The sequence below is a fragment of the Poecilia reticulata genome, chromosome 19, assembly GCF_904066995.2.
Source record: "Poecilia reticulata chromosome 19, P_reticulata-male-v2, whole genome shotgun sequence".
In the NCBI taxonomy this organism is placed as follows: domain Eukaryota; kingdom Metazoa; phylum Chordata; class Actinopteri; order Cyprinodontiformes; family Poeciliidae; genus Poecilia; species Poecilia reticulata.
The window spans coordinates 4,134,029-4,155,006 of NC_088848.1; the positions used below are offsets into that span (position 1 = coordinate 4,134,029).

Consider the following 20,978-nt stretch of genomic DNA (forward strand, 5'->3'; position numbering starts at 1 on the left):
GAACTTCAGTGAAAGAGGTTGAGTGTCTTTGAAAAAAACCCAAAAAACCTAAGGAAAAGAAAATAGGTAGGATTGTCTTCTGAAGAGGACTAAATTAATGGATGACACCACCAGGACTCGAATGCAAAAGGATGGAATAACTGTATGTTTTTTCTTTCTGAAGAAAGTACGTTCAAATTGTTGAAGACATTTGGAAAAAAAATACTTTCTGTAGAAGAAAAGGTGAATAAAATTTGTAAGCTTTTTCTTATATAACCAAAGACAATTGTTAAAAAGCATAAAAAAAAGTTTTACAGTCATAACCAACAAGGAAGATTTTGATACATTTAGGTTTTAAAAAACAAAAAACAAAATGAGAAAGAGCAGAGGAAAATGAAACATTAGACAAAGCACTTTATAACCCAGTAAGCAGGGAATGAATTAATAACATCTGTTAATAACCCAAAGGGATTGGAGTTGCTTTCATTTGCACTTTAGAACATAAACTCAGAACATTAAATCCTAAAATATAATGTTGACTTCAGGATTTATTTATTTATTTTCCCTTTCGGATTAATAAAGTGTTTTTTAATTTGATTGAAATTGCTGCCCTCTTGGGCACAGCCGATTGTGAGCAGATGTCAGTTTAAGCTCTAGTGCAGTTAAGTCAACAGAAAATATAACACGTAAACCAGTTTGTGAGGTGACTCCTTATAATGCTGAAAAAAAGTTAGAACTGCTCCAGATGCTAAGCCCTTTCTGCTTCTACAATCCAGAATTACATTTTTTTGGTTGACATTTTTACACCTTGAATGCAGTGGGAGTGGACAGGGTTTTATTGTCAGAAGAAAACTACCCTGATTCCTCAAAAAGATTCCATCAGTACAATAACAAAACCGAGATAAGCCAAATTCTTATCAATATTCACCTTATTTTTAAATGTTGACTGCTTGTGTTTTTGAAAATAAAATGAAAGAGTATGTAATCCAGTATAATGCTGACCCTAACAAAAAATAAGATAAATAAATATATAATATATAAACCAATAAGAATGAGAAACTACATTTTGCAATATAAGAAAACAATAACTCATACAAGTTTTTTAGTTTTACAGTTTCAGCTGTATGTATTCTCATTTACATTTTTATGTTCACTGATTTTTTAAAAATATATATGTATATATTTTTATTTTTTTCTGCAATAAAGTTTGTTTTTTCAACTTTTTAAATTATTGTTTTCAATGTGTTTATCTCTGTCTCTCTTCAGGCCTGTTAGATTTTCCCCATTGATGACCATTTCATTGTATGCTATTGTACTCTAAATCTAATTTTAAATACTTAAATAGCACAATATTCCTCAACGTTGATAAATACATACAAAGATCCAAGTTTATTACAAAACAAAGGGGAAAAAAATGAACGAAAAACAATTCCTGAGGGAATTTGTTCACGCACGTTCACGGTACTATTTTAACTTCTGACCTTTTGCTGACGTCATTACGCAGGGGGCGTTTCACAAGAACCGGGAGGAGGATTTTTTTTTTTTTTTTTTAATTATTATTAAATAAACATACAATCAGCTCCATGAAGGTACCGTAATGTATACATTATAAGATCAGAGAACCCGGAGGAGGATTCGTTTGGTGATAAATGCGATTTAAATCGTCCTGATCCACACTCCATACCAGTAGGTGGCGGTAATGCACACCATTAAGTTGCTTGCCAACCGCCATTAAAACAAAAAGAAGAAGAAGAACATGACTGTAATAGTATGGATTGTAGTGAAGAGGAAGGAAGGAGTGGGCAGAATGAAGATAAAGAGTGGGACTTGGTGGGAAAGGGTGGAAAGAAGCAGCGAGCTGCCGAAAGAAAGAAAGAGGAAAAAAGGAAATGAGGAAGACACCGATAATGACGGAATTAAGGAAGGAAAAGACGCACCAAAAAGACAAAACCTGAACATTATAATAAGATTTGATGAAGGAGAAGGAGTCAAGAAGATTGATCCAATTAAGATAACAAAAGCACTTAAAACACATGTTGGGGAAATTAAACATGCTAAAATACTGAGAGACGGAAATCTTTTGATTGGCAAGTTGAAAAGGCAAAAATGCTTGGATGGGTGTGTAAAGTTAAAGTCAGAGCAGTTGTTAAAGTGGGTGAAAAAAGAAATGATGAAAGCAAAGGAATTATCACAGGAGTGCCGTTGAGTGTTAACATGAAGGTCTTAGTTGAGAATTTGAAGGAAAGAAACAGGGAAATAAAAGGAGCACGAAGAATGACCTATCGGTACAGAGAAGGTTGAAACAGAAACTGTGTTGTTTGAGTTTGAAACAAAAGAAATGCCAAAGGAGGTTTTCTTTGGTTTGATAAGATTTAGTGTCAGGGAATACGTGCCCAAACCAGTGAGGTGCTTCAATTGTCAGGAATTTGGCCATGTTGCAAAAATGTGTAAAGGAAAAAGGAGATGTGTCCGATGTTCTGGAGACCATGAATATGGTAAATGTGGAGTTAGAGTTAAACCAGTGCTGTAGTTGTGGAGGAGAGCATAGTGTTGCTTTTTGGGGATGCGAAGTAATGAAACGACAAACAACTACACAGAAAACGAAAGTTACGCAGAAAGTAACATGCAGAAGCGTGTAAAGTAGTTAAGAGAAACAAAATGAGAAATCTCTAACAGATGAAAAGCAAATTATCTCAAAAGTTATGGAAATGGTTGAAAAGAAAATAGAAGAGGAAAAAAAGAAAATGGTGACTTTTATTGCAGGAGTTATAAATGCAACATCGGACGTGAAATCAAAAATGGAAAGGATTCAGATTATTGTGAAGGCAGCATGCCATAGTTTAGACTTAAAGAATATTGGGTGGGAAGACATAAGGGGAGAGCTGGGTAGTCAAGCAAGTCAAGAAGGATGGTCTCAATCTTACAATGGAATGCGAGGAGTCTTTTGTCAAATGGGCAAGATTTTAAACAGTTTATTTATGAATTAAAAGAGAAACCTGATATAATTTGTATACAGGAAACTTGGCTGAGGCCTTGTTTGGATTTTAAAATAGATGGATATATTGCAGTTAGATATGATAGAGAAGAAGGAAAAGGGGGAGGGTGTTTTTCTTTGATTAGGGAAGGTATTCCGTATAAAATTATTGGAAGGAAAGGAGACTTGGAGTATGTTGCAATTGAAATATGGGTGGAGGAGAAAGTAATGTTGATTTAAAATTTCTACAATCCTTGTAAAGAGCTCGAGTTAAGCAAACTTGAAGAGATGGATATGAAAGGAAATGTTATTTGGTGTGGAGATTTTAATGCACATCATTCATTATGGAGTAGTGGAAAAGTAGATTATAATGGGAAAATTTTAGAAGAATTTCTAGGTAGTAATAATCTGGTTTGCTTGAATAATGGTAAGAAGAAAAGAATTGATATAAATTCAGGTAAGGAATCTGTATTAGATTTGACATTTGTTTCTAGCTGTTTAGCTCCATTATGTGAGCGGCAAGTTAAAAATAAGACATTTGGTAGTGATCACTACATTATAATCAGCAAAATAAGGTGCATAGACCTGAAATGATGGGAGGAAAGTGGATATTTGAGAAAGCAAATTGGGGGGAATTTTATAACTTATGTGATAGGAAAATTTTAAATGTTAAAAATAATCAGAGTATTGAAAGTATGAACCAAGAGATTAGTCAGGGTATTTTAGCTGCTGCTGAGGAGTCTATTCCAAAAACATCAGGGAAAAATAGGAGAAAGGTAGTTCCATGGTGGAATGAAGAGCATAGAAAAGCAGTTAGAGAAAGAAATAAAGCATTTAAATTGGTTAAAAGGTCTCATAATTTTCAACATTTAATTGAATATAAAAAGTCACAAGCAAAAGTCAGGAGAACAATAAGAAGCACAAAAAGAGAATTCTGGAGAGGTTTCTGTGACAATTGGCAATAGTACAAAACTAGGGGATGTTTGGGGAATGATCAAAAAAATGGGAGGAGATAGAAGGGAATGGAGTTATACTAAATAAAAATGATATGGTAGCTGTAACTGACAAGGAAAAGACTGATATGTTAGTGAGAGCATTTGTAGAGATTCATAGTAGGAAAATTTTATCAGTTAATGAAATAGAGGGAAGGGAGAGAACTAGAAAGGAAAATGATGGAATCTTAAGAAGACAGGAGAGTAATAATGATCTGATGAATTATTCTTTCTCTATTGGAGAGCTGAAAAGAGCTTTGGATAGAACTAGGAATAGTGCTCCAGGTAAAGATGAAGTGTGTTATATTATGTTAAGACATGTAAGTGAGGAAGTTTTAAATAAATTATTAATTTTATACAATAAGATTTGGAAGGAGGGGAAACTGCCTGGTAAGTGGAAAGAAGCTATTGTTATTCCGTTGAAGAAACCTGGGAAAGATCATAGTATCTTTGGAAATTACAGACCAATAGCTTTAATATCTAATCTGTGTAAACTGATGGAAAGGATGGTGAATGAGAGATTGACACAATATTTGGAGTCAAAACATTTAATTGCTCCTTATCAGAGTGGCTTTCGTAGAGGGAGAGGAACAATAGATCCTATTTTATGTTTAGAGGATGATATTAGAAAAGCTCAGATTAATAAGGAAACTGTTGTTGCTGTGTTTTTTGATGTGGAAAAAGCATATGATATGCTATGGAGGGAAGAGTTAATGATTTAATTACATCAGATAGGTATAGGAGGTAATATGTTTAATTGGATATGAGATTTTTTACGGGATAGTTAAAATAGTTAACTAGTTAACTCAAGTTAAAATAGGATATCATGTTTCTAAATTATGTAAAATAGAAAATGGAACCCCTCAAGGAAGTGTGGTAAGTCCAACATTATTTTCAGTTATGATTAACGACATTTTTAAAGATTTATCTATCGCTTTTGGTAGGTCACTTCTTGCTGATGATGGAGCACTATGGAAAAGGGGAAGAAATGTGGAACATCTTATTATTAAACTTCAGGAAGGTATAGATGAAGTGGGTAAGTGGGGGGTAAAGTGGGGCTTTAAATTTTCAATTGAAAAGACAAAAGTAATGTTTTTCACAAATAAGAAAATAGGGGTTGATAAAAAGTTGTATTTGTATGGGAAAGAGTTAGAAAGGGTTGATTGGTTTCGGTTTTTGGGTGTAGTTTTTGATAAGAAACTAACTTGGGGAAATCACATAAAACATATTATGGAGAAAAGTAAAAAGGTTCTAAACATTATGAGGTGTTTAGCAGGATTGACATGGGGTGCAAGTTTTGATTCCCTAAAAAAAAAAAATATATATATGTGTCACTAATTAGATCAAGAATAGATTATGGGAGTGTGGTGTATGGATCAGCAGCCAAAACTAGGCTAAAAAAGTTAAATGTGATTCAAGCCAGAGCAATGAGAATTTGTTTAGGGGCAGTTAAATCAACGCCAGTATGTGCTTTACAAGTAGAGTCAGGAGAAATGCCATTATGCATTAGAAGACAGCAGCTAATGGTCAATTATTGGGTAAGTTTAAAAGGACATAATGCAGATCACCCTGTTAAGAAAGTATTAGAAAAGTGTTGGGAAAGAGGAAAGAAACAAATTGATAGCTTTGGATGGGTTGGGGATGATAGAGCGAAAATTTGTAATGTATATTATACATTGTATTGTATTGTGGCCTTTGAGACCTACATGGACTTCGAAATATATTAATGTAGACAGAACACTAACAAATATTAAGAAAAGGAACACATTAGATATTTGCCAAGAATTTTATAACCAAATGCAGAATAAATATAATGACTACTTGCAAATGTATACTGATGGATCGAAAGACCCCAAAAGTGAAGCAACCAGTATAGCTGTAGTGATTCCTGAATTAAAGATGAAACTAATAGGAATAAAATAATAGTTTGTAGTGACTCTCTATCTGCGTTGATGAGTATCGGAAAGGGACGTACAAAAAATCATCAAAATATTCCATATGAGATTATGGCGGTTCATCATAGGCTATGTGAACAAAATAAAAATCTTATATTACTCTGGACTCCTGCTCATGTAGGTGTTATAGGGAATGAAAGAGCAGACAGGCTGGCTAAGGAGGCGATTAAAAAAGATATTGACATGCAAATAAAGTTATCTAAATCTGAAGGTAAAAGTATAATTTGGAAAGCTAGGTGGGTAAATGAAATAAATGGTAGACATTTATTTAGGATACAAAATACAGTCGATGTAGAAAGGATCAGAGGAATAAACAGGAGGGAGGAGGTAATGATAAATAGAATAAATGGAACTCTTTTTAAGATGGGGAAACACCTTACTGGTTTATGGTGTGATGATGCAGAAACAGTGGAACATGTTTTGATCAAATGTAGAAAGTACGCAAGCCAAGGAAGATTATTAAAAACCGAACTAGGTGTTAGTAGGGAATTGGAATTTGAGAAGGTGATCGACCAATTGAATAGTATTGAGGGGAAAAAGAAGTTTTTTAAAAAACACTGGGATCTTTAAGAGAATTTGAGGGGTAGATGGTAGGAGTCAATAGAGGGCAGTAGTGCAACATAAATGAATGCAAGCTGCCGTTAAAACCTAAAGAAGAAGAAGAAGAAGACGACGAATACGTCATTACGCAAGTGCAGCGCTTTTTTCTTCTCAAGCAACACGTGAACGCAGGTTGGTCATTAAATATTAAACTTTAACTGTGCAAATACTTTATCTTATTGTTGAAGTAGCATTTTTTTAAATAAGTTTTATGTAGAAAGTTTTGTTCCTGCATACCAAAGAACTTTTGTAAAGTAATTTTAGCTTTTAGCCGTATTTGTTGGTTTTAAAGCTACCTTGAATTAGCTAGCTAGCTAGCTAGGACCACATGAAAAAAACGTGGCAAAATATGCTGCGCACATTTTCATTGTCCTATAAAGAAAGTATCTAAATCTATATTATTTTGTAACTAAGGTCGTAGACATGAAACCCACTCTTCTTTCAAGCCCGGTTCGACCCAACCGACCGCTGAGGAAACCTTCGTCCAGTCCGGGCTTACCTTTATCAACTCCGTCAAGATTCCCCAGCATGACCGCCGCTCCCCCCGTACGTCCCGCTGGAAATGGTAAATCCCCCAATAACAGTGCAACCTAGCTAGTTCCCCCCACCCCCTATAAATTCCATACCACAACCACGTAATGATTACTAAATTAAAAAGTTTTTGTTAAATTATATTTCTTCCAGGTCCCACCAGTTTTCCAGCAAGCACAGTCGCCAGTTCAACAGTACGTACTGTGGTTTTCACTGCATTGTTTAATGCCAGTAAATGCAATTTGTGTTCCACATTGAAAACAACTCAAAAGTTAATTTTAATTAGCTTAAAGCATTAAAACCCGTTTACAAGACCGCTCTTAGCCATTTAAAGAAACTTAATTTATATTTATTGCCTCTTATTGATTCACAAATTTAGTGACCCCAGAGGGGTTACTAAGCTTTTTAAATTAAAGAAAGAAAAAGTTTTCCACTTCTGATAACTGTAGGCTAGTTCATCGTTTTATTTATTTTTTTGTGAAGAATGAAAACTATACGTCTTTAGCAACCTTTGGAATAAAATGAGGTTTGTATTTGTCCTGGCCACCAAATTGAATTTCATTCAGTGTTTGCCGGTTTCTATCTTTAACTTAGTTTGTTGATTATCTTTGTGAAATGGGGAATTCGAAACCCAAATCTTGTGCAGCTTGTCTCAGTAGTACACATATTCGCCCTAACCTAACTGCCATTTGTCCTGTCAGTGTTTTATTGAACTATTTTGTCAATGCAACTTTTCCATCTACATTTCTAGTTTCCAGGATTGGTTCCTCCAGCCCTTACTGTGTACTTCTGCAACTTCTGTGGTCAGCAAGGTAACAGAGTAAAAAACGTCGGCCAGAATCTCGTTACCCAATAAACTCGGTATTTACACAGAACTCTAATCGGGTTTCGCACTGAGGCTGCTCAGTGCTGTTGATTTTTATTGCTCTCTAATTTCTGTCTTGGCTCAGAATTACTTTTGTGGTATGACTCATTTCGTCTGTGGTGTTTAGTGCAGACTTTTGAATTTGCATTTCAGTAAAATCATATTTCCTGGTGTCCAACAGGGAATTTCCGCTGTAAACGCTGCAAGAAAATGCCTTATTGCTCCGCAGTGTGCCAGACGGAGGACTGGAAGGAACACAGACACATCTGCAAACCTGTTGACCGAGAGCCGGCAAGGTAGGGCCCAGTCACCATTTGGGCTGGATGACAAATCAATTTTTATCAATTAATCGATTATTTGCTTTTTAATTATTTTTCACCAATGCACTGCTTTGGTTTCCATAGTTCAGATTCAGAGTGATGTCAGGCCACCCAAAGCCTATCATCTTGTTTCATAGCTTCTATTTATCCTTATTTTGAATTCCAGTCAACTCTATGACAAAATATAAGGATCAGGATAAGTTTTATTTTTATTTTTTTATGAGAATAATGTTCTAATGCAGTGGTTCTTAACCTTTTTTGAGGTACCGAACCCCCAAGTTTCATATGCGCATTCACCGAACCTCCCCCTGCCCCCCACACACACAACATACTTTGCGGTATTCTGATTTAGTAACGTAATTATATTAGCTGTGTTGCCACCCCCACGCCACTAGAGGCAGTAACGACCCCGAAAAGATGCAACTGAGGAGCAGATTTAGACTATAGAATTAGGTAAAAACGGTGAGTTTTGCTGAAAGACACAAGTTCAAATCCATGCTGAGAGTGGAGCTCCTTCAATCAGGGCTCCTCCGCAGCTCTGATTAGCTAAGCAATGTAACGTGATCCTTTGCAGCAAGTGAGGGCAAAGCGGGGCGTCATCACGACTTTACACAAGTGTGTCTTTATCTCCGCGGCAGAGGCTCCGCCGAACCCCTGAGACCGACTCACCAAACCCCTGGGGTTCGATTGAATCCAGGTTAAGAACCAGTGTGCTAATGTTACAAGAAGACAGTTGTAGTGAAACAAGAATAGTCATATGGCAAAATGTTGAAATGATACAAGAATAAAGTGTTCAGATTACCAGAATAAATTTGTAATATTAGGAGAATTAACAAAAAAAAATTATCCAAGCTTTCTTTCATTAAAATTATTTTTCTCATAATTTTAAGATGTTCGTCTAGTAAAGTTTTATCTTTATTCTGCTAATATAATGACTGTTTTCGTAATTAAACAAAAATTCTCGTATCTTAGTCCTAATACTTAATCATACAAGTCACAGATATTAAAGCCACTTTTTGAAAATATTATCCTTCATTTATAGTTTTTGTAAGAAAAGAAAGCGAGAAGAATAAATTAAAATCGGATGTGATATGAAAAAAGTCTGAGATTTTTAACCCACATTGCCCATCCCAGATTGCTTTTGTTTCCAAACTTCCAGATTAATTTATAATTTTGTTTTTCTTAATCTGAAGAGAGCAAACTAAGGCTTTACCAGGAACTGGCCACAGGGAAAACCCCGCAAAATTGAAGGTAATTCATTTAAAACTTTGAATTTTGACATTTCAACTATAAAATAAAACTCTACATAATATACTTCTATATTTATTTGATTACCAAAGGCTAGTGAACCATCCAGCTATAAGAAGGTCTACTTAAAAGATTTACATGCTTCTAAAATCACCAGTGGGATGGACATCCAGGTAAAAATAAAACTCTTGCTTGCATTTTGCTTTTGAGCATGAATTGGTCTACTGCACAGTCTCTTCCACTTTTTTCTTTCAGGCCACTGTTATTGAGTTCTGCAGCCCTGACAGGTTTTTCATCCTTCCTCAAGACCCAGAGGTCCTGGAAGCTCTGCAGATCATAAGCACAGAGCTTCAGAAAACCTGCTGCAGCTCCTCAGGAACAGCTTACGCTCCCTGTGATGGAGAAGTCTGCACAGTTCAGTTTTCCGTTGACAAGGTGAGAAGAGTTTCCCCAATGCAATTAGGAGAGAGGCATGTCTCACTGTAATATCTTTGGCACGTTTTTTACCCAATAATCTTGTTTTTGCTTCTTCTTCTTAGAACTGGTACAGAGGCTTAGTCCAGACTGTAGCTGCTGACAAGAAGACAGCCAGTATCCTTTACATTGACTTTGGCAATGAAGAGAACGTCCCGATTGAAAGGATCCAACCCCTCCCTGCTGATATTCAACATTTTTGTCCATGTGTGAGTGTCTTGAGGTGTTTTTATTTCTTGGTTAGCACTGCTGGCAGCTAACTTTCAATTTAAAAACCTCCAGCTCGTTTGTACGCTTCTCTTAATTCCCCAGTTAAACTAAAAATGTCAAATTTGCAGTTAATGTCTAGATATTTTTGGAAACTGTGCTGGGCTAAGATGTTGTTTTCTGAAAAGAACCGAGAATTGTGGAAATCTGAAGTGTGCATTTGTTATGCAGTAGCTGTCTTTGTGATAGTAGCACTATGCCTTTTATTCTGTACAGGCAATGGAGTGCAGGATTGCAGGTGTGGTGCCGGTGGTTAACAAATGGTCCGACGAATGCTGCATTACCGTCAGACAGATGCTGACTGGTAAGGCTGTCACTGTGAAGCTGTTGGAAGCGACGGAGAAAGAAAGTGTGCACGCTGCGGATGTCGTGCTGTCAATGAGTGAGTGTCATGGAGGCGAATCTGTGCGAGTTTCAGATTTCCAGAAGGTAAAATCCTTTAATGAAACTCCCCTCTTGTGTATTTAAGGAATGATGCTGAGCTCATTCCTGATCGAGAACGGATTTGGACAAAAAGAAACCACCGGTGTGCCACCAACTGAGCAAGACATAAGTATGCTAGTTGCACATCTACTTCAGTTTGCATCGTGTTGCAATTGGCAAGAAGAGTTACAGGATCTGTTTTCCTTAAGTTGCCATGTTGAGCGCATCGTTTGAAAATTACAAGCGCCTCTCTGACGGGAAGGATGACAATGAATGGGCTCAACCACCGGAGCCGCTCACACAGGCAGTAGGAGACCAGTTCTTGGTTGTGCTCACACACTTCGTGTCACCCAGTGATCTTGTAGTGCAGAAGGTGGAGAACGCAGGTGAGTCACGTCTCATCTGTGAAATGAAAGCCGAACTTCTGAAATGATAAAAGTGAACTAAAATATTGGCTTGCAGAACTTATCCGGGATTTGCAGCTGAAGCTGAGAGATCATTGCGCTCAGATTTCCACCCCGCAGAACTTCAGACCTGCTCCTGGAACAGTTTGTTGTGCCCAGTTCTCAGGTGAGGCTCGTCTGACCTTCAGCATCATGGGAACAAGAGATGCCAAGTTTATGTGCATCGCTCGTTTCGGCAACAAGGCAGCTCAAAAAATATACCGTATTTTCTGCACTATAAGGCGCATAGAACAGATGCTACAGTAGAGGCTGGAGTTACGTTATGCTTCCACTAGATGGAGCTGCACTAAAGGGAATGTCAACAAAACAGTCCGACTTGGGTCGGCGAGGAGAGGCTTCCGCGACTGGGCCGGGGCGTGGCCGGACGATGGTCACCCTTCTCCGTTCACGCACAGCATGTTGTTGGAGAACGTGGTGCTAAATGACGAAATGATTATCAGGTCGGTAGGTAGATAGGTCAGTCAAACTTTATTAACAAACCAGCGTTCTGACAACTGTCCCAGCATGCACCGCACGCTTCTTCTATGGGTGAATATGAAGTCGGTGGCTGCTTACCGTAGTTGCTAGACCTGTTGTGGCTCAATATTGGTCCATATATAAGGAGCACCGGATTATAAGGCGCACTGTCGGCTTTTGAGGAAATTGAAGGTTTTTAGGTGAGCATTATAGTGCAGAAAATACGGTAATAAAAATTACATTTTGTCAAATGACATCATCAAAATAACCAGATATGTTCATAAGAACAGGGTTTCTGCCTCAGTTTAAAAGAACTCATGTTTTGACTGTTTTTCAGTTTTCTGGAAGTTTGTTCCAGATTAGTGGTTCATGTCCTCAATCTGATGAGTGTAGAGAACTTTTACATTGGAGACTGGGGAAATAAAACTAAATCAAGACTTGGGATGCTATGAGGTTCTTCAGCAATGTTTTAGTTTTAAGGGTTTGAACACCTTTGCAATCAGGTTATTTAATTTCTCTGTTTTTCACTTACCTGATTTCAGGAGATTTTTACAGGATATAAAGTAATTTAAAGAAAGAAGATGTGAAATGATTAATTCTAGTGGGTGATTATGGCTTGAATTCTTTACTAAAATAAGACATTTTTAGCCTTGGCCCTAGCATTTTGTTGTAGAGTTGACCTGAATTAAATTGAAGCTGCAGAACATGCTTGTCAAACAAGATGGCGGCCTTGACATCACTCTGACCTGAACTGAACCAAGGAGAACATCGGTGGAAAAAAAATCATCAGATTTTCTAAAAATGAAATATTTAAAAACTGAAAATGTTAATTGATTTATCCTACTCTTTTGTTGACATGAGTCAATGATTGTGTATCAGGGTGAGTTTAACTTTAATACTATATTAAAGTAAGCATTGCAGTGTTCTGTTTTCACACTGGAAATCTATAATGAATGTTTATTTACAGTTAAATGTAAATGCACCTTTGATTTTCTGAGACTTCCTCCTTTTCCAGAGGACAAGCAGTGGTACCGGGCGAAAGTCCTGGCTTATCCATCAGAGGAACGAGTGTGTGTCGCCTACCTTGATTTTGGCAACTCTGAGGAGGTCGATTTAAGCCAGTTGCTCCCGATTACCCCTGCGCTCCTGACCATCCCAATGCAGGCTATCCCATGTGCTCTAGCAGGTATGGCCAGAGCATTTTAATTTACATTTGATTACATTTTATTCTGATGCTAATAATCTCTGCTCTTCTATAAGGAGTGCATCCTGTGGGGGAGAACTGGTCGAGGGATTGCATTTTGTCGCTGCAGTGTCAGCTGTCAAACAGATTCCTGCGGCTGAAGATCCACGGAGTGCAGGAGGGAAAGACGCTGGTTTCCATGGTGGATGAGGCCAGTGATCCTCAGGTTGATTTCGCTGAGCTCCTGATTACTGCAGGCTACGCCACACCTGCTTTCGACTCTGCCGAGCTGCCGGCTGAGGAGACGGCCGCACCTGCAGACACAAGTGGTGGGCAAAGAAATTACTTTCAACTTAGTTCAGGGTTTGAATGGGTGGTTGAAATCCCTGAAAATGCTTGAAGGTTTTTTTTTAAAGGTTTGGAAAGTGCTTCATGTTCAATCTGGTTTTAAAATGGAGCCTAATGCTGATTAAAAACCTAAAATAGGAAAACATTATTTACAGTTCAAACCAGATATTTTTACACAATTTTTTTTCTCACTATCTGAAGTTGAATTAGACTAAACTTTTATTGTTTTAGGTTGGATAGAATTAAAATAATTACTTATATTTGCTAAGTGCCAGAAAACTTGAGTTTTTGTTTGTAATTTTCTTTGTATTCTATTTTAGCATTTAATTTGAGCAAGATCATTTGTCTTAAACACAATTTGTTTATATCGTTTTTAATTACTATTACTCCTAATGGCTCAGTGACTTATTGATCTGTGTAATTGAAATAAAAGTGGTCTTATATTTCATTCTATTAAAATTGGGGGAGTTTTTTTTGTGTTAAATTGGTGTTTTGTTCTCGGTCAGATGTAACAGACATTTCATAAAATGTTGTATTTTAACTTCTCTCTGCTGTAGAACGTAGAATAACAGCAATAAATGTTGAATAATACTGAATTTAAACACTTTTTTAGTTAATTTGTGTGGTGCATTGAAAATGCTTTGAAGTGCTTAAATTGTATTGAGAAAACTGAAAAAACAAACATTTAGTTTTGAGCAATAGAAATTGTTTTTAACTAATGTTCTAATTTGATTGTAATGTTTACAGTCTTTTAGAGCAGACGGCTCCTATATCTGTGATAATTCAGTTTGAAATCTCCTCAGCGCCTCCTGCCGTGCTTGAACCTCTGGTTTGGACTTCTGCTGAGCTTCCCTCCGATGGCCAGACGGTGGCGCTGTTCACCAGCATCGTGGAAAGCCCTGGAAGGTTCTACTGCCGCCTCGCTAACCCGACAGGTAGAGCTTCTTTACAGGGCCGACGACACTGATTAACAAAAAAAATAAGTCTGATTCTGAGTGAAAAAGCCTCTGTGAGCAACGTTTACATTTCTACAAGTTGAAGCCGAGTGTTTTTGGCATTGAAACGATTTGTTTTTCAGAGTTGAAGAAGTTCATGGAGCTGGAGGCTCAGTTGAAGCAGCACTGTGAGGGGGAAGCTTCTCCTTACGTTCCCAAAGTGGGAGAGCCGTGCTGTGTACCTTTTCCTGGTGAGAACAGGATTTAAATGTCGTCACCTTCGTAAAATAATGGCCTGAGTCTTTCTTTTCCAAAAGTAATTTTTGCAAAAATAAAAAAAAAATCTCTCCTTTTTAAATGCAAAAGGATGATTTAGGCGACAACATCAAAAAGAAACGCTTCCATTCTTAAAATGGAAATATCTAAAATGTTTGGTTAAATATTAGTCAGAATTGTGCTGGAAGCTTCCAAACATTTTCATTAATGTCTTTTACCCATATTTGGAGAAATTTTAAAAAGAGAAAATTGTGAATTATCTTTAATTTGCTTTCCAGTACATATTTTTTGTTTCACTGCGCTCTTCATTTCCACAAAGGCAGTGGAGCTTGGTGCCGAGCGTTGGTGAACGGACTGTCCGGCGACGACGTTGATGTGTATTTAGTGGATTATGGTCACAGCATGACGGCTAAAAACAGCCACCTTCGATCCATCACACCTAAACTCCTGACGCTCCCTTCACAGGCGGTTTGCTGCTGGCTTGCAGGTAAAAACAATAACAACCAGCAGAGTCTACATGCGATAAAGCACAATAAAAGAAACAGAAATGCTCTTCTGCACCATTAAATAGAAAATTATCAACCCATTTATATCATTTGTATTTATTTAACAATTAAATCACCTTTTAATTAAATGAAAATGGCAATAGCTGTTATTAAAAGCAAACAAAGTTATTAAAAACTGTTCTCACTGAGACTTTCTTCACGGCTTAGAGCCTCTCAAAAGAGTTGAATCGTTTGTGAACGACATAAATACTCTGAGCAGGTTTGACTTCTTCCAGTCATAATTAGTCCTGTTGTTTTCTTTCCATTGTCTTTTCAGCTTTTCTTTTAAGTGACCTGGTTTTAAGCCATTTATTCATTGTTTTTTAAACAGAAACGTTTGGTAAGCTAGCTGTAGTGTTGCACTTTGAGCTCAAGTCACAGCAAATAAACGGTTGATTACATGCAGTACCCTCCGGACCACCAGGGGGCGCCTGTGAACCACGAGTTTAAGACAAACTGACTTGAATGATCGCCATTATTATCCTAAAATCAATTTTTTTCTCTGAATAGGTTTCTTATTTCAGCTTGATGGGAGCATGCATGGTTTATTTCTGGATTTGTGTGGATTCAGGTGTGGACCCTGTTGGGTCAGAGTGGAGCAGCGAAGCCCTGCTCTGGTTCCAGAACCTGCTGGACGGGGAGCAGCTCAGCGCCCGGGTCCTCTCCGTCACGAAGCAGGGCTACGGCCTGGAGGTCATTAGCAGAGGTCAGAACATCGCAGAGGCTCTCATTGCTGAGCAGATGGCCAAAGCGGTCGGAGAACCTGTCGGAGTGAAGCATGAACAGGCAGAATCCACGACGACAAAAGAAAACGGTGTGAACGAACAAGAGGACGGCGTTGAAGTGGCAGGTGGAATTGAAGCTGCTGTGGCATCAGAGGGTGAGATGAATAAAATGCTGAACCTTTATTTTTTTCCCCTCCAGGTTGTGTTTTTAACATGCTGTTTTTGGTTCCAGTTGCAGGTTTCCCAGTTGACTGGAAGACGGTGGAGCTGCCTCTGAACGAGAGCTTTCCGCCGTACATCGCAGGAGTCATTAGTCCTTCTCTCTTCTACGTCCTCGGCCCTACGCAAAGTGAGAACATCCACTCTGTTGCTAAAAACTGAAAGTTTATTAAATGGATTGTTGTTTTTTGGTAACAATTTCTTTTTTGTAGTTGACCAGGAAAAGCTCCAGGAGGTGATGATGGAAGTGGCCGCCTACTGCAGCGTCTACCAGGCCACTTTATCCACAGAGATGAAGAGCAGACCGTCTGCCGGGGCTGCATGCTGCGCTCAGTTTTCTGGTGAGGATAGTGGCGAATCAGTTTCAGCTTAATCTTTTGTTGTCTATATTTGCGAAAAAGCCAAAAAGCATGGCTTACAAAACTCAACTCTAGTCCAGGCGCATGACAATCTGCTGTGATTTGTTTATGAATCTGGCTTCCTCTGCAGGGTGCTGCTGACGTAAAGCTGCAGACGGATCACTAACAATACAGTAGAATAGAACAGAGTAGGACTGGACAATAAGACCACTTAAAATTACCAGTTTCTCTGATTCTACTTTTTATAAGTATATGTTTGAGTAAAATGAACATTGTTCTTTTTTTCTATGAACTGCGGACATGTTTCTGAAATTCCAAACAAAAATGTTGTATTTATTTACAGAAAATGAGAAATGGTCAAAATAAAAAGATGCAGCGCTTTAAGACCTCAAATAATACAAAGAAAACAAGTTAATGTTCATTTAGAAACAACAATAGTAAAGTTTTAACTCAGGAAGAGTTTAGAAATCAATATTTGGTGGGATAACAATGAGGTTTTCAGTGCAGTGGGATCTCAATGGTGTGGAGTGAAAACTGTAGGTGAGGGGAAAGATCACACCACCAGTCTGGCAGTATTTTAGATATTTAAAACAAAAAACTATAATCAATTATCAATATTGACTGATATGAAACGCTTATATCTTTTTCAGCCATATCCTTTATTGTTCCTCATTGCAGAAATTCAGATGTACCAGCAGCAAAAATAGGGAAAATTGAAGCATCTAGATTCACACAAATGTAAAATAATTAAAAGAAAGAAAGGAAGGAAAGACGGTTCAAGTATTAAAAATAGCATAATTCTTAGAAATATGCTGCTGAGTAGGATATTTTAATATCTGTGCTTCCATGTTTAATATAATTCAGTCGACTCCTCCAACACCAAACGTTTAAAACTGACCTCATGGGGATCAGTGCTGGGTTTGCATCAGAAACACATTCTCCTACTTTTCACACCTTTTCTGTTCTTTTTCAAGACTCCACCTGCAGTTGTTGCTTTTGCAAACCTAAGCTGCTAATACCACGTCTCCAAGTAGATATAATTACACACCAGTGTGTACGTAGTGACTGTAGTAACTGCTTTAAACACAGCATACAGGTAGGAAACTGGTCTAGCGTACATTCCACAGCGAGCTAACAACTGGGTCTGTTTCAAGAGATTCTTGGTCTTTATCTTTCGGAACTGGGGCAGGAAGATGCAACACAGAAATGGCAAAAAGGAAGCAAAAACTCTGTATTTCTGTTGTGATTTTAAGATTTGCAAACCTAGAACATGTTGTTTTTTTAATCCCAGGTGATAAAAACTGGTACCGTGCTGTGATCTTGGAAGTTGGCGAGAATGAGCTGAGCATCATCTACGCCGACTATGGGAACACTGAGAAGGTCCCATCCTCCCAGATCCTGCCCATCCCTTCCCGCCTGCTGCAGCTCCCGTTCCACATAATTCGCTGCAGCCTCGCTGGTAAGGCTCAAGTTCTCCTGAATATTTCTAACCTTAATCTAAGTCATGTGTCAAACTCGAGGTGAGTGGGCCAAATCCGGCCCGCTGTGGGTTTTTGTGTGGCCCTCTAGATTCTAGACTAAACACTAAATGTGCTTAAATATTACGTTATCTATCATTTTTATCTGTTTACTGCCAAATTGTATCAATCATTCTCTCCAGTTTCTTTAGAATTATCGTGGAAATTCACGTAAAATCAACAAATCCCAGCACTTTTCTGAGCTAATAATTGGGAGTTTATTGCAGATTTTTCTCAAATTGTCAAAAACTTTCTTACTTGAACTAAACAGTTGCCTCAACCCTAATTGATGATCTGTACAGCGAGTAATAAAAAGTCAAATTTACAGTCATAAAAAAAATGCTAATGTTTCCAAATTACTACTACAAACACAAAATTCTGGAGGGACTGAAAAGATGTTCAATAATATTTAATTTAAAGAATTCATTGATATTTTAACAGTTTGTGAACAGGTTTTATCAATACATTCTGGCACAACCGGCCCAGTAAGAGCATTCATGTCCTTTAACGAGAATGAGCTCGACACCCCTGATCTAAGTAAATTCACTTTAGTAACTGTTTGCTGTCCTGCATCAAAAGGTGGAGAAAACTTTCCAGAAGAGTGGCCAGAAGAAGTGCTGCAGGCGTGCCGAGCTGAGCTGGAGAACGGCGTCCTAGCCAAAGTAAAGTCCTTCGATGGCTCTGCTAATGCTCTGTCTGTCACTCTGTCTGCTGAGAGAGATGGAGTTCAGCTGACCTCTCTGGTTCTGGACAAGCTGAACGCTTTCAACAAGGCCAACCCAGACACCGACCAGAAGCTCGACGACGCTCCAGGTGTTCCTGACGGCCCCCAGTCCAAACCTGTCCCCGAATCCCAGTTAGAGCTGGAGCACAAACCAGCACCAGTTGATGCCACTGGGCCTACGAAGCCGGCTGAGCTGACGGAGGATAAACCTCAGCAGATTGTTCCTGCCGCACCAGTCTGCGGTAGGCGAAGTTACAACGTCAGAAATGAATTTTAAGGAGCAGATAGTTTACCGCCAGTCAGATATTTCAAGTGTTCTGTTCATTTTAAAACCCAAAATTCAGTTTCTATGAAAATTAGAACTAGTTCTGACATTTTTAACACATGAAATTAATTTAAAAAAAATTGAAATTCCAAGCAAAAATTTTGTATTTACAGAAAATGAGAAATGGTCAAAATAAAAAGATGCAGCGCTTTCAGACCTCAAATAATACAAAGAAAACAAGTTAATGTTCATTTAGAAACAATACTAAAGTTTTAACTCAGGAAGAGTTTAGAAATCAATATTTGGTGGGATAACAATGAGGTTTTCAGTGCAGTGGGATCTCAATGGTGTGGAGTGAAAACTGTAGGTAAGAGGAAAGATCACACCACCAGTCTGGCAGTATTTTAGATATTTAAAACAAAAAACTAATCAATTATCAATATTGACTGATATGAAACGCTTATATCTTTTTCAGCCATATCCTTTATTGTTCCTCATTTCAGAAATTCAGATGTACCAGCAGCAAAAATAGGGGAAATAAAAGCATCTAGTGCGTTAATATTGCAAGATGCAGATTTTGACCTAAATAGAGGATTGCTTGGTTTTATTCTGCGTTCAGCAGTGGAAAGACGAACAGGGAGAGTTTAGACTGCTGTTCTCAGACATGCGCTTTTTTTATTTTGAAAAATTCTTGTTTTTGTAGTCAACTTTCAACCGAAACGTTTGGATTTTTTTTCTAACTGTAAACAATAATTGTAGATAAATCAGCGTAAAAAGAGTCACTTCTATTGCTATCTGCACCTGTAAGAGTCGTGAATTTTAATCAGATTATTTTCCCTTTCAGAAGATTCAGTGAAGAAGATTATTGACCAAATGGAGCCGCCGTACCAAAATCATTTGAATGGTTCTGGTATGTAAACATTAAAACACAATCTAAGTTGACACATTGTTTCATCTTCTATAAAAATGTTAATTTCTTTCCAACTTCTAGATCATAAAGTCTATGGTTGCTGCTGCCAGAGCCTCAAAAAACAGGTAATTTTTTTTTTTGGTAAAGTAAAACAAATACAGTGTTTTTTCATTTTGGTAAATTATTGTTTTATTGTTAAATTAATGCCAGCTGGAAAATGTGCATTTAATCCTTTGCTTCCTATTAACAGATCAGCAACATGGAGCAGGTGATGCAGCTGCAGCTTGCTCTCACCAAGCAGTTGGTTGGACAGATTAAATAAGATGATGCATCACTTGTTCATCTTTTCAAATTTAATTCAGATTGGTTTTGTTTTCTCTCTCTTTATGATTGATGGTGCAGGATAGTCCTGGTTTTTATGTTTGTTTGTTTTTTCTTTCTGGTTTTGAAGTCTCAGGATGCACCAGATAGTTTTACACTTGTGTGAAAATCAAAAACCAAAGGCATGTTCAGCCTCAGTTCTCATTAAGTGCCCACTTCCCTGCCTCACACATACAGTATGTGTGCTTTAGCAAGTTGTGCTGCCATCTATTTTCACATGCACATTCAAGGAGTTCGGCCGATTTGCATTATGTTTTGAGTTTTACTGAAAGGATATGAGAATAAAGTGTTTTCATTCTTTAGACGGGTCAATTCTTTCACATCCACAAGCAAGATTTTTCTGCAACGGCAACCAAATTCACTTTAAAAATAGTTTGTCAGCAATGAATCACAAGTTTTTCTTTTTCTTTTGCTATCAAACAATAAATAAAATGTACCTTTCTAAAAAATAAAGTTGTACATGCCGATTCCTTCCTTGTTTTTCTCTTTATTTGCCGCCTTAGTCCCTCTATTCCACACACTCAAAACTAAAGATTGTGATAATTGCTGCTGCTGGATATTAGGAAATGTGACAATAAAAGACATAGAAGAGGTTTGTGAATTGGACCAGGGCAAACAGGAGCAAGTCTTAGGTGTGGTGCTCAGTTTGGTGATCCCATCCACCCAGTACCAGCAACATGCTGCTGTGAGAAACTGATCAAAAATTACAAAATAATCCCCCACCAATGTCTTTAAAAAGGATAAACTAGATTTAAGTTTTTGTTTTTAAGCTGTATGTGCACCACAGAGTAATGGCAGAATCTTTTCACGTCATTGTTTTTAGTTTTTAATGAGAACAAAATTGCATTCGAGAGAGAAAAAATATAAATAAAATGGAAGGCAGCAGAAAGAGTAAAAAAAAAATACATATGATTGTATTCTGGTACGAAGCCACAGCTTCACAAACATCTTTGTCCCCTTAGAATAACAGATTTGACTTGGATGTTAGAATGTAATGTTTTTGGGAGTTTTATACATAAACAGTAAAGTGTTAAAAGTCAACC

The 20,978-nt window shown here is 37.6% G+C and overlaps 1 protein-coding gene across 1 annotated transcript; it reads left to right on the forward strand.

The window, feature by feature from the left end:
• Window positions 1-6,510: 6,510 nt before the first annotated feature.
• Window positions 6,511-20,405, forward strand: tdrd1 (tudor domain containing 1). Its single transcript, XM_008436694.2, has 26 exons — window positions 6,511-6,632; window positions 6,915-7,065; window positions 7,185-7,225; window positions 7,783-7,843; window positions 8,078-8,192; window positions 9,410-9,467; window positions 9,557-9,637; window positions 9,720-9,899; window positions 10,004-10,147; window positions 10,422-10,587; window positions 10,675-10,758; window positions 10,838-11,014; window positions 11,091-11,198; window positions 12,564-12,734; window positions 12,809-13,060; window positions 13,883-14,014; window positions 14,158-14,265; window positions 14,610-14,777; window positions 15,407-15,715; window positions 15,793-15,909; window positions 15,992-16,120; window positions 17,430-17,597; window positions 18,235-18,621; window positions 19,489-19,554; window positions 19,636-19,679; window positions 19,805-20,405. Exons 2-26 carry the CDS (start codon window positions 6,924-6,926, stop codon window positions 19,874-19,876), a joined length of 3,480 nt encoding a protein of 1,159 aa, XP_008434916.1. The 5' UTR covers window positions 6,511-6,632; window positions 6,915-6,923; the 3' UTR covers window positions 19,877-20,405.
• Window positions 20,406-20,978: the final 573 nt, after the last annotated feature.

Excerpts from the sequence above, each read along its gene's own strand:
- tdrd1 (XM_008436694.2), top strand. The coding sequence starts at position 6,924 with ATGAAACCCACTCTTCTTTCAAGCCCGGTTCGACCCAACCGACCGCTG. Across the intron at positions 13,061-13,882 it reads CGCACCTGCAGACACAAGTG|CGCCTCCTGCCGTGCTTGAA; the intron begins GTGGGCAAAGAA and ends AAATCTCCTCAG. Across the intron at positions 14,015-14,157 it reads CCGCCTCGCTAACCCGACAG|AGTTGAAGAAGTTCATGGAG; the intron begins GTAGAGCTTCTT and ends TTTGTTTTTCAG.